The 12,830-nt window shown below is 31.6% G+C and overlaps 1 protein-coding gene across 1 annotated transcript; it reads right to left on the bottom strand.

The window, feature by feature from the left end:
* Positions 1–2,201: 2,201 nt before the first annotated feature.
* Positions 2,202–3,201, bottom strand: LOC141516832 (olfactory receptor 8K1-like). Its single transcript, XM_074227800.1, is given in 2 exon segments — positions 2,202–3,164; positions 3,166–3,201. Coding segments are annotated over 2 exon segments (999 nt in total).
* Between the last annotated feature and the right edge of the window lie 9,629 nt (positions 3,202–12,830).

Consider the following 12,830-nt stretch of genomic DNA (forward strand, 5'->3'; position numbering starts at 1 on the left):
TGTAATCAAAAGGAGACTTTCTTCAGTAGGGGAATTTCCAGGTCCTTGCTACAGAAATAAATGTATATCACATAGATGTAGATGTAGATGTAGATGTAGATGTAGATGTAGATGTAGATGTAGATGTAGATGTAGATGTAGATGTAGATGTAGATATAGATATCTTATATATGATACATACATATATACATATAAATGTATACATTTATGCATATATGTCTATATGTATGATTCTTTAAATCTTTCTTTTTTTGTTTATATTAGATATGCAAGGTTTAAGAACTAGCAATCATTCTTGAATATTATGGGGAAAGAGTTCTAGAAGCAAGGCCTCTCGGATCATTTTACAGGCACATTAAGTAATGAAGTATTTATTTATCCATCTATTGTTTTGAATTTTCTCACGCTTATTTTTTACACATTTATATCTATAACTCATCCCAAAGTAAAGCACATTATTAGAAAAATATAATTGTTACCACTTTATTTTTAAGATATTTCAAACCAAACTTAATTGACATTTACATAGTATTTTTTTCCCCTTTGAACTTCATATGTTCAGGCCAATATGTATAGCTCCCTTCCGAAACTACCTTATCAAAACTTCCTTCAACTCCTTTTTCACTGAAGACAACCATAGAAAAGTTCATAACAATAATTAATATGGAATCATGGCCTCTCCTGGAATAGAAGTTGGAAGAAGAATAGAAAATCAAAAACAATTAGATGAATAAATAAAATACTTTACTACTTAATAAAAATGACCAAAGAGTTCGTGCTGTCCTCATAATATGCCCATAACACCCAAGAACTTTTCCTAGCAACTCCTAAACATGATGTATTTAATAAGGAAATTCCAATGGAACAAATGTAAAGTCATATTTGATTTTTTTAATCAAAAACAAAGCATAACAAAACAGACACTTCATAAAATATTGGAATAAGAATTTTCAGCAATCTTTTGAAGAAATGGGATTTTGGGTGCATTCTATCTTTAATATAAGTTTAGGGAATAATATATCAAAAAAGGAAGGTAATGTGATCTTAATTAAGATAAATAGGACCTTTGCTTAGAAGTGAAAGTCTGACTACATTCTGCTCTATACAGAGCATATTTGGATTATTGTGTTCATGTTGGATCAGAGTTCAAGATGAACAATAAGTTCTAATGGAAAAAAGAGGAAAGAAACAATAATTTTGGAGACAAAAGGCCCATAACATTGTTGAAGACACTATGATGTTATCACAAAGAATAGATTCCAGGAATCATATATTTTTAATTGAAATGGTTTTAAAATTTCTCGATTTTGTAGATAGATTTGTAGATAGATATCTGAATATTAAGCAAAAAACTTAATACATATGATATCATAGGTCACAAGTAAAATATCTGTTATTGGAATCCATGTCCTGAAAGTGTCCCAAAAATCTAATTTCATTTTGAGTTCTAGAAAATTAAATCTGAACTAAGATTTATGCAATCTGCATAACAAGGCAACCTACATAGCAATGCAATCTGTGCAAAACAATGACTTAAAATAGGAGAGGAGAGGAGAGGAAAGTTTTCTTCAAAAAAATTGAAGTTATTAAAAATTAAAGGGAATCTATTTGCTCAGATTCACAAAGAAGACCTGGAGCAATCTTGTAAATTATACAAAGAATATTGAGATTATTATAAGAAAATACTTCTTAACAAGAAGAAATATTCAAAAGTCATTTGACTTCTCTGGTAGGTAGTGTATCTCTCAAGTACATGCCATTTACTTTAATAAAATGTAAATTCAGTGATAGCAAGCATTATTTTCTTAATCTTTATAAGCCCTGTTTAACACAATATCTTGTGCCAACATTTTCTAAATGCTTCTTACTAGATTTTCCCAAAAAAAGAAAAATTCAACCACAGTTTGTATGGATAGAAGTTACTGTATATAACTACTGAATAGAATGAAATAAATTTTCCAAGACATTTTGTTCTAAATGTCTAATTAATCTCTTTAATAAAATGAAATTAAGATTTTCCAAAGGCTATAATTTAAAAAAAAGACGAAAAAATATTCGCTCCATTTTATGAGAAGTATATTTTTCTCTAACATAGAAAGAAGAAATTGGGGAAATTAACAAAGAAATTTAGCAGATATTTACGTGTTTCTTATAACACAATGGAATCATAATTTGCATTGGACATTAAAAGAATGCTTATATCATTTTTTAAAGAGTCTTTTCAAGGCTCTTTTTACCTCTTTGTTTCTCAAACTATAGATCAAAGGGTTGAGCATGGGGATGACCAGAGCATAAAATACAGAGGATATCTTGTCTGTGTCAAAGGAATGGCTAGATTGGGGTTGCAGGTACATAAAAAGAAGTGTTGCATAGAACACAACCACTACTGTGAGGTGAGAGCCACAGGTGGAGAAGGCTTTGTACCTACCCTCAGAAGAGTTCATCCTGAGGATGGCCACAAGGATGAACATGTAGGAGACAAGGATAATCAAGAGGGAAGAAACCAAATTAATTGAAGAAAAGATCATAATGATTAGTTCTATTTCAATTGTGTCTGAGCATATAATGGACAATAGAGGGATACAGTCACAGTAGAAATATCTTAATACATTTGATTTACAAAAAGATGATATAAATATTTTTGTTGTGATCAGTAGGCATACCATGATGCTATAGAGGTATGACATAGCCACCAGAAGCCAACATACACTGTCTGACATGATGACTGTATAGAGGAGGGGCTTACATATAGCCACATAGCGGTCATAGGCCATTGCTGACAGAATAAAAATTTCACTCGTGATAAATATCCCAACACAAACTAGTTGTACTGCACATCCATTAAAAGAAATTATATTTTTTTCCTCTATGAAGCTAACCAGCATTTTTGGTCCAATGGCTGTGGAATAGCCAAGATCAACAAATGCCAGATGCCTGAGAAAAAAGTACATGGGAGTGTGTAGATAGGAATCCAGAGTGGTTAGGATGATAATGCCCAGGTTCCCCAGAGCTGTAACTATGTAGTTGAGAAAAAATATAATAAAGAGGGGCCCCTGCAGTTCAGGATGGTCGGTGATGCCAATGAGAATGAATTCAGTCACTGGGTTCCCCATGGTTGTGTTAAACTTGATCATTTTTTCTATCCAAGGAAGATAATCAGAGAATAAAATACATTAAACCTTTCCTGAGTAATGATTGCATAGATAATTAGTCAGCTAGTGCTAAGACACATCTTACTTAATATGAGCAGGAACTTTTCCACCTAATTAATACAGTTTGATTTTATCAGTTTATGTGATTTCATTCAAATTGAAATACTTGCTATCATTTCATATCATCTCATCATCTTGTTACTAAAAGTGAAATGAATATGTAACTTAAAATATAAAGATAAATTATGACTATATATCCCCAAAATAAGGGAGGAATAATATGAATAAATTTTAATATATTTTGTTAATATTAATATATTCATATTTTATACAATATATATATTTATAACAGTGGATTGAGGGAAACTGAAGGCGGATACAGTCTATGAAGACACCTTTTGCAGGAAATGTGATGAAGTAAGTATCAAGTTGGCTTTGAAGAAAACATGGATTATAGAACCATATTCAAAACATTTTCAAATTACACTGGGCTAGTCATGGTAGCTTTCTGGTTGTTGGATTATTATAGTCAATGCATATCAGTTGCGTAATCACCTTTGCAGAAGATGGAATTTCATTTTTGCAGTATCTTAAATCATTGAAGGCAATGATCCAGGATTTATTCTAGTGTCTACCCCATGCAGTCATCCAAGGGCATACATGGATTTCATACAGTCAGCCAGGGAAATCCCTTATAACTACTCACTAGTTGTCATCCCACTTTCTTTTGTCATATTAAAGAGATAATATTTTTTCTACCTGAATTATAGAAGTGAACTCAGTTTATAATCTTGATGTTTTTAATTCTGAGAGATAAAAAGATTAAAAGTATTATTCTTGATTTTCAGATGACATCCACATGCATAGCATGGATCTCAAAGATCACTAGCAGTTCTATGTTATTAGAACCAATGATCATTGACAAATACTATTTGATATCTCTTATTGTAGAAAAGTGTCCATGACATTGTTCATAGCTAGAAGTTGTCCTCTGATTACTTTACTAGAATGATTTCATAGTATTTCAATTTGAATGAACTTCCCCTTTCAACTCAACAATGGGCAGACATTTTTTTTAACACCTTCTTAGACTCAATATATTTGACACCTGTTTCACTGAAAAGTTCATAAAAATATTACCTGCTTATCTGGAAGGTATCTTCTGTGATTTGTTTGTGTTATTTGTACTTCCACTTACTAAAGGGAGACTTTATGGATTTCTCAGTCCCTATGAAACCATATCTCTAGAGCCCTGGAGAAGTTTTATGAATTGCATAAGATCATGTAATGGTAATTACACATACCAAGGGAAGAAACAAGGCTTATGGCTTCCTTAATTGAATTATTTATTAAATGTCTACCATGTTTCAGGTTCTTCTTATGGGGTGATATATTTTGATTACATCAGACTCAAAGGTATACCAAAGTCTTGTGAAAGAATTCTATAGGCAATCAAAAATAGTTTATTTTAATCATTCACACACAAAAGGCCAAGTAGAAGAAAAACATCTAACTCTTGGAATGTAACATGAAATTGGATGGACAAGTTTTAACTTTGGAAGCATCTGTAGGACAAATATGAACAAAAAGACAATGTTGGACATACACACACACAAACACACACTCACAAAACCAAGGGGAGCTGAGCAGGCTAGATTATCTTTAAAGAATTGCAAGATCATTTAGAAGGGGCTAGGTGGTACAGTATATAGAGTAGTTTGCCTTTAGTTAAAAATAAATCATTCCTAATATACTTAAATTAGCTGTTTATTTATTTAACTTTTTACAAAGAAATTATCTTCTTTGTCTATTATTCATTCTAGTAATAGAGGACCTACATACTTTTATAAGCTGCAACCTCTCTTAGTAGGAATCTATCATAATGGTCAGGCCGAATATTATAATAGATTAGTTCTGAACTGATACCCTGAATAGTTGTATCACTATACCACCCCAACAATAGAGCATTACTGCCTCTATTTTTCATGTATCCTCCAGAATTTGTCATTTTATTTTTTTTTTTAGTTTTTTTGCAAGGCAAATGGAGTTAAGTGGCTTGCCCAAGGTTACACAGCTAGTTAATTAAGTGTTTGAGACCGGATTTGAAGCCAGGTACTCCTGATTCCCAGGCCGGTGCTTTATCCACTGCCCAACTAGCCGCCCCCATTTTCTTCTGTTAAATGTTAGTTGTTCTGATAGATGTGAGATAGAATTGTAGATCTGCTTTGATTTGAATATAACATGAAAAATAATTTAAAGAATTTTGATGTGATTTATCGTAGCATGGTACTCTTCTAAAATCCATCTCTTTATATCTTTTGACGAATAATCCATTCTGGAATGGCTCTTTATAATGTATTTTTATAAATTTATATCAGTTTTCTACATATTTGAGAAATTAAATCTTTATCAAAGAAAGTTACCTATAATTCACCATGTGCCTATTTTCATAGAGTTTTGCATTTTTTGCTGAATTAGTTTTGTTTTGTGTAAAACCTTTTTTAATTTTCCCATATCAAAACTTTCCTTTTAATTTGTTCTTGCCTTGACTATGAAATCTTCCCTTATCCATAGATCTGATAGGTACTTTTTTTCCATTCTCTCCTAATTTGTTTATGATTATCATCCTTTACACTTAAAACATAAGCATTTTAACCTTCTCTTATTATATGTTGGGAGAATGGGTTGTGATGAATTATTTCTGCCATCTTTTTTGCAGTTTTTGGAATTTTGGTGAATAGTGAGATCTTGCCCCCAAAGTTTTGATGTTCAGATCTATCAAATACTATATTACTGTCATTTATGCAGGTACATTTTGCATGTACATCCACTCCACACAACCTCTGATCATATTTCTTATTTAGTAGCACATTCTCAAATGATTACCATATTGTCCTATGCATTCAAAATCTGGTATTGTAAGGTCACCATTTCCTATTTTTATATGAGTTGCCTGTTTTTTTTGTCATTTCTTTTTTTAGTGTTTAGTCCTTTTGTACTTTGATTATGTCATTAAATAAGTCAATGAATATAGATTAATTTTTATGTTATTGATTCAACTTACTCATTGACATGTAATATTTGTTTATTTTTATTTATATTTATCATCTTATTTATAATATATTATTTATTTAAAATTATCATTTTTTAAATATCGCTATTCTAGTAGTAGTATTTCATTGTTTTAAAATAAACGTGATATTATATTGCTAAAGTAACTAAAGCTTTAACTGTAAATGTAGCCCACTATATCTTGAAACTGTTCTGATTTTTCATTGAGTCAAAATAGATTAATGGATAGAAGTCTTATTTGGCTGAAGGAGAGAAGCAGAGTTAATCCAGTCTAGCATCACAAAGATGTATGTAAGTAAGATGAAAAGGCACTAAAATCAGTAGTCCTAAATTATATTATTTTTGGGAGAAGATTCAAAGTCATGTCCATAACTTTCTTCCAGTTCACCATGTGGCTTAATATCAATTGGAATCTTCCTTGGTGAGTTTTCTCACTTATATAAAAATCATAATACAAATTGAGTCAGTGCTCCCTATTCAATAAAAACTTTTGGTTAATATAAGTCCTTTTTTTTTAAGATCCAAACATTTTTCTTCTCTGAAGACTTTAACTACATCTCATGCTTCTTCATATCTTTTTCCCAGAGAAGAAAATACTATTGAGGACAAAGATTGTTTTGGTATGACCCTCAAATATCCACACTCAAGCACAATCTCTAATCTATAATGTTTGCTGTAGAAGTAATTATTAAATAAGGTAGAATTGGAAAAGTTTAAAGAAGAGTACATAGAGTCCAGAAGTTTTAAAGTGGAAAAGGGGAGAGAAATGAACCAGTGAAAAATTGAATTGAAGTTTCCAGGCTTGGACCAAAAAGACAATAGTTTCATGCTATATATTGACATAAGGTTTTCCAAATGACAATAATTATGAAGTACATTCAATTATTTTGCTTATTTTTAATCTGGTTCTAATTATTAAAATAAAAAATAAGTCTTGAAGATTTATTAATGTTCTTTGCCAGATAATGTATTCCCATATGGGCTGAAGCAACATTTCTCAAGGGCTTGATTAAAAATATATAACAACAACATTAATTTGAAATTCTCTCTTATAACATTTGAAAAAAACAGAGTTTTGCTAATGATCTGAATTGACTCTCAATAGAATTCTACCTAGATCTACATTTGACAACACTATCTTTTATTCTAGGTCTTATCATTGAACTAAGACTCACCAATACCCAAATGCCCATCAATTTTCTTTGGAGATAAAAGTTGGACACTCTTATCCTTTCAGAAATGAAGCTATCAATTTTTTCCATTTTGTAAATTATTAACCTGAATGATAATCACAATTTATTTCAAATTATATGCATTGTGTTCATAAAAGAGCTATATTAATGGCTAATGCAAACTTCTTTAAATAATAGAAAATCAATCTATGAATCATCATTGAAACACATATCCTGTGCCTTTCTGGTGTATTTATGTCTCTTGAAACTCTGTCCAATAACATGTATTATTCTTTGAGAAACAGTATCTTCTCTCCAAGAGTAAATAGGTGCTACAGTAGATAGACTGCTATGCCTCAAGTCAGGAAGACTCATTTTCATAATTTCAAATCTGGCTTCAAATACTTCCTAGCTTGTGTCATAATTTGTAAAATGAGCTAGAAAACAAAATGGCAAGAAAACACCATAGCATCTCTGGCAAGAAAACACCATATGAAATCATGAAGGGTCAAATATTGTTGAAATGACTAAACAACTATTCTTTCTGAATGCTCATTATTTGATATCTATTATTTTGGACAAGCAATAATTGGCTGAGTATTTGAAAGGGGATGGAAAGCAAGTCTTAGAAACATGAAGTTTTAGGTTGAAGCCTGATTCTGACCCATGAACTCTATGAATTTCATGTATTTATTCATGTATTTCTTCATTTTTGTGACCCCAGTGTCTGTCACAGTGTATATCACATAGGATTTATTCATTAACAAAACAACTTATCAATTGCTTGACAGATAGACCCAATTATTGAATTAGATGGCGCAATGCGTAGACCTCTAAGCATGTAATCAGAAAAATCTGAAATAAATATCTAGCACTATGGCCCTTGGCAAGTAATTTAATCTTTATATACCCCATTGTCTTCCATAAAAAATTTGAGATAATAGTAGTGATATCTAAATTTCAGAGGTTTGGGGAAAAGCTAATGAAATTTTTATCAGGCAACTAAATGGCCCAATGGATATGTCCCTAAATTGCATTCATTCAGACCTGGGTTCAAAATGCGGTCTCAGATCCTAGTTGTGTGACCCTGGGCAAGTTGCATAACCTTTGTTAGTCTCATTGTTTCAAGTTTAAAATTATAATTATAATAGTACTCAGCTCCTAGGATTGTTTTGTAGGATTAAATGAAGAAATATTTCCTGAATTTTATTAGAACATGGTACATATTAAAAACTTAATAGATGATTGGATCCTAAATTTCTTAATGAAATCAACTTTGCTGACAAAGTTTCTTCTTTTCAAATATCACTTTTCTACAGTTGTTATTGAATGTCTTTCAGAAATAGAGTACCACAGCATCCAAAAACCTTAATCCATAAGCAATATTCATCTCATTCTATTTTAAGACAATACTGATTGTTTTAAAAATAAGCCTAGGTTAATGGGCAGAAGCTTTGCTGATTCAAAAAAGGGGAGCAAGGAAGGTCCAAGTTAGCACCATATTGATAGATGTAAATAAGATACATAGACACCAAAATAAGCAATCCTACATTAGAGAGACTTACGTGATGATATATGATTTAGACATTAAAATCTTCTGACATATAACATACATGATCTTCCAGTCTTCTATATGGAATACTAGGACTTAAAATCCTCCCTGGTGAATTGTTTCACATTTTTATGAAATCTCTGATCTAATCTGGACTATCTAGCACATTTACATTTTCAGTTCACACATAAAAATCTAGAAGCTGCTTTGCTTCCTGATAGGTTATAGCTCTTTTCTACCCTTAAAACTTTTTGTATGTCAGTCTTGAATGCAAGATAACATTTCCCCTGTTCTTTAACTCTATGATATTTACTCTTAAGTACAAAACATACTAGTCCCATTGGAGGTACTTTATAAATACATAAATATATTTTTCTGTAAGATCATGATGGTGGTAGTGATGAAAATCATTTATGATGATGGGGTGGGTGATACAATGTATAGTTGATCTTGGCATTGGGAACACCTGAGATTAAACCCTATATCTCTAAGTGAACTTGAACTAGTGATTTAACTATTATTGGTCTGCTTCCTCATCTGTATAATGAAAATATTAATAGCATTTAATCTCATCTTATTGTTCAATCAAATGAGATAATGAATATAAGGTATTTTTCAAATATTAAAATAAAGTATATAACTGTTGCAGTGATAATGATTGTGGTCTTGATTGCGATGATTGAAAGGTTGATGGTTATGTTAATGGTGGTGGTGATTATCATGATATTTACATAGTTGCCAATCTGAGTTAATAGTATGGGGCTTGAAATCCAGTAGACCTGTATTCAAATAAATGGGTTTTTTAACAAGGCAATGGGATTAAGTGATTTATCCAAAGTCACCCAGCTGAGTTTGGATTTGAACTCAGGTCCTCCTGACTCCAGGAACAATACTCTATCCACTGTGCCACCTCAAATAAACCTTCTAACACTTTCAGATTTTTTTGATCATTATTAATGACATGATCTTACTAACCTAAGTGTGTGCCACTTACCAGCAATACCAAGTACCTAATCGCTAATAATGATTTTTGTCTAAAATTGAAGATAAAGTTTTAGTTGCATCTAAAATACAGAACTGGATTCAGTATGACCTGAAGGATGGGGGGGGGCTTTTATTTATCAAAAGGAATGCAATTGTTCATTCACCTCATATCCAAGTTCTATGACAAGTTAATCAGCTTTAATGGAAATGAACAGTAAGGATTTGGGGTAAGGAAGCTAATTGCATCAAGGGAGAATCATTTGAACAAGAGCTATTCAATGTGAAGCTACCATGCTATCATGTCTTTACTTAGAGATTTGAGTGTTGAGGGAAAACACTCTCATTGTAGAACAATGAAGGTAGTTTCAATTAATTGCAACAATATAACAGAAAAAAGTACATTTTTAACACCCTTTAAACTGATCAAGGAGATGACCAGTCATATTAACCATGTATTCAGAGGATCTGTGATGAAACGTGCTACCAAGGTGCTGGCAAGGAGTAAATGGACACAAAATTAATAAACATTTTAGAGTTAGCTACTGTGTACATTTGTTTTGGTTGACTATGCTTATTTACTTAAAATATTTTCTTTATTCTCATTCTTTAAATGATAGCTCTGCAAGAAGTATGAGAGTTGGAGATTGTTTGAAAAATAATGATCTTTCTTCCTTCCCAATTCTAATTCCTGCAATTTCTTTTTCTTTTCTATTTGCTGAAGCTAACATTTCTAATACGATATTGAATAGTAGTGGTGATAATGGGCATCCTTGTTTCAGCCCTGATCTTACTGGGAATGCCTCTAGCCTCTCCCCATTGAATATAATGCTTGTTGATGGTTTCAGATAGATACTACTTATTATTCTAAGAAACAATCGATTTATTCCTACACTTTCTATTGCATTTAATAGGAATGGGTGCTGTGCTGTGTCAAAAGATTTTTCAGCACCTACTGATATGATCATACAATTTCTGATAGGTTTATTGTTGATATAATTGATTATACTAGCAGTTTTCCTAATATTGAACCAATACTGCAATCCTGGGATGAATCCTACTTAGTCAAAATGTATTATCCTAGTGATAACTTGTAATCATTTTGCTAAGATTTTATTTAAGATTTTTTTTTGCATCTATATTTATGAGGGAGATAGCTCTATACATTTCTTTCTCTGTTTTAACTCTTCCTGGTTTAGGTATTAGCCCATATTTGTGTCATAGAAAGAGTTAGGCACAGTTCCATCTTAACCAATTTTTTCAAAGAGTTTATATAGAATTGCAAATTTGTTCCTTTTAGAATTCACTTGTGAATCCATGTGGCCCTGGAGATTGTTCTCATGGAGTTCAATAATGGCTTGTTGGATGCCTTTTTTTGAGATAGGGTTATTTAGGTATTTAATTTCATCTTCATTTACCCTGGGAAACATATTTTTGTGAATATTCTTCCATTTCACTTAGATTGTCAAATTTATTGGCATAGAGTTGGGCAAAATAATTCCAAATTATTACTTTAATTTCCTCCTCATTGGTGGTGAGTTCACCTTTTTCATTTATGATACTAGCAATTTTGTTTTCTTCTTTTTTAATCAAATTGACCAGAGGTTTATCAATTTTATTGATTTTTTCATAAAAGAAACTTTTGATTTAATTTATTAATTCAATAGTTGTTTTCTTTCAATTTTATTAATTTCTCCTTTAATTTTCAGAATTTCTAATTTGGTATTTAATTGGGAATTTTAAATTTGTTCTTTCTCTAATTTTTTTAGTAGTATATTTAGTGCATTGATTTCCCCTTTCTCTAATTTATTCATGTAGGCATTTAAATATATAATATATCCTCTGACAGCAGCTTTGAGTGAATTCCATAGGTTTTGGTATGTTGTTTCATTATTGTCATTATTTAGGATAAAATAATTAATTTTTCTATAATTTGTTGTTTGATCCACTCATTCTTTAAAATGATGTTATGCAGTTTCCAATTAGCTCTGGGTCTATATCTCCTTGGCCCAATATTGCATATGACTTTTATCACATTGTGATCTGAGAAAGGTGTATTCACTATCTCTGCTTTTCTGCAATTGATCATTGGGTTTTTATGCCCTAGTACATGATCAATTTTTGTATAAGTGCCATGTACCATAGAGAAAAAGGTATATTCCATTCTATCCCAATTCAATTTCCTCCATAAGTCTATCATATCTAGTTTTCCTAACAATTTACCTCCTTAACTTCATTCTTGTTTAATTTTTTTATTTGATTTATCTAAATCTGAGAGTGGGGAATTGAGGTCTCCCAGGAGTTGAGTTTTGCTGTCTTTGTTTTCTGTAGTTCTTTCAGCTTCTTCTCTAAGAATTTGGATGCTATCCCATTGGGTACGTACATATTCAGCATTGAAATAGCTTTACTGTCTATGGTACCTTTTAGGAGTATATAGTTTCCTTCTGTATCTCTTTTGACTCTATTTTTGCAACTCATTTTTCTGAAATAAGGATTGCTACCCCTGCTTTTTTTCACTTCAGCTGAAGCAAAATATATTTTACTCTAACCTTTTACCTTTGCTCTATATGTATCTCTCTGCTTAAAATGAGTTTCTTGTAAGCAGCATATTGTAGGATTCTGGTTTTTAATCCAGTCTGCTATTTACTTATGTTTTAAGGGAGAGTTCATCCGATTCACATTCAAAGTGATAATTACTAACTTTTTAATTGCCCTCCATGCCATCTTCCCTCTGTTTGTATTTTTCCCCCATCCCCCATACATATTCCCCAATATTTGGTTTCTGAATATCACCCCCTACAGTGTGTTTGCCCTCCTATATCCATCCCCTTCCCCTTTCCTTCCCCTTTCACTTTTTCCCCTTTTCCCTTCCCTTCCTTCTCTTAGTTTGCCTTTTTTTCT

Source organism: Macrotis lagotis, chromosome 3 (assembly GCF_037893015.1).
Source record: "Macrotis lagotis isolate mMagLag1 chromosome 3, bilby.v1.9.chrom.fasta, whole genome shotgun sequence".
Classification (NCBI taxonomy): domain Eukaryota; kingdom Metazoa; phylum Chordata; class Mammalia; order Peramelemorphia; family Peramelidae; genus Macrotis; species Macrotis lagotis.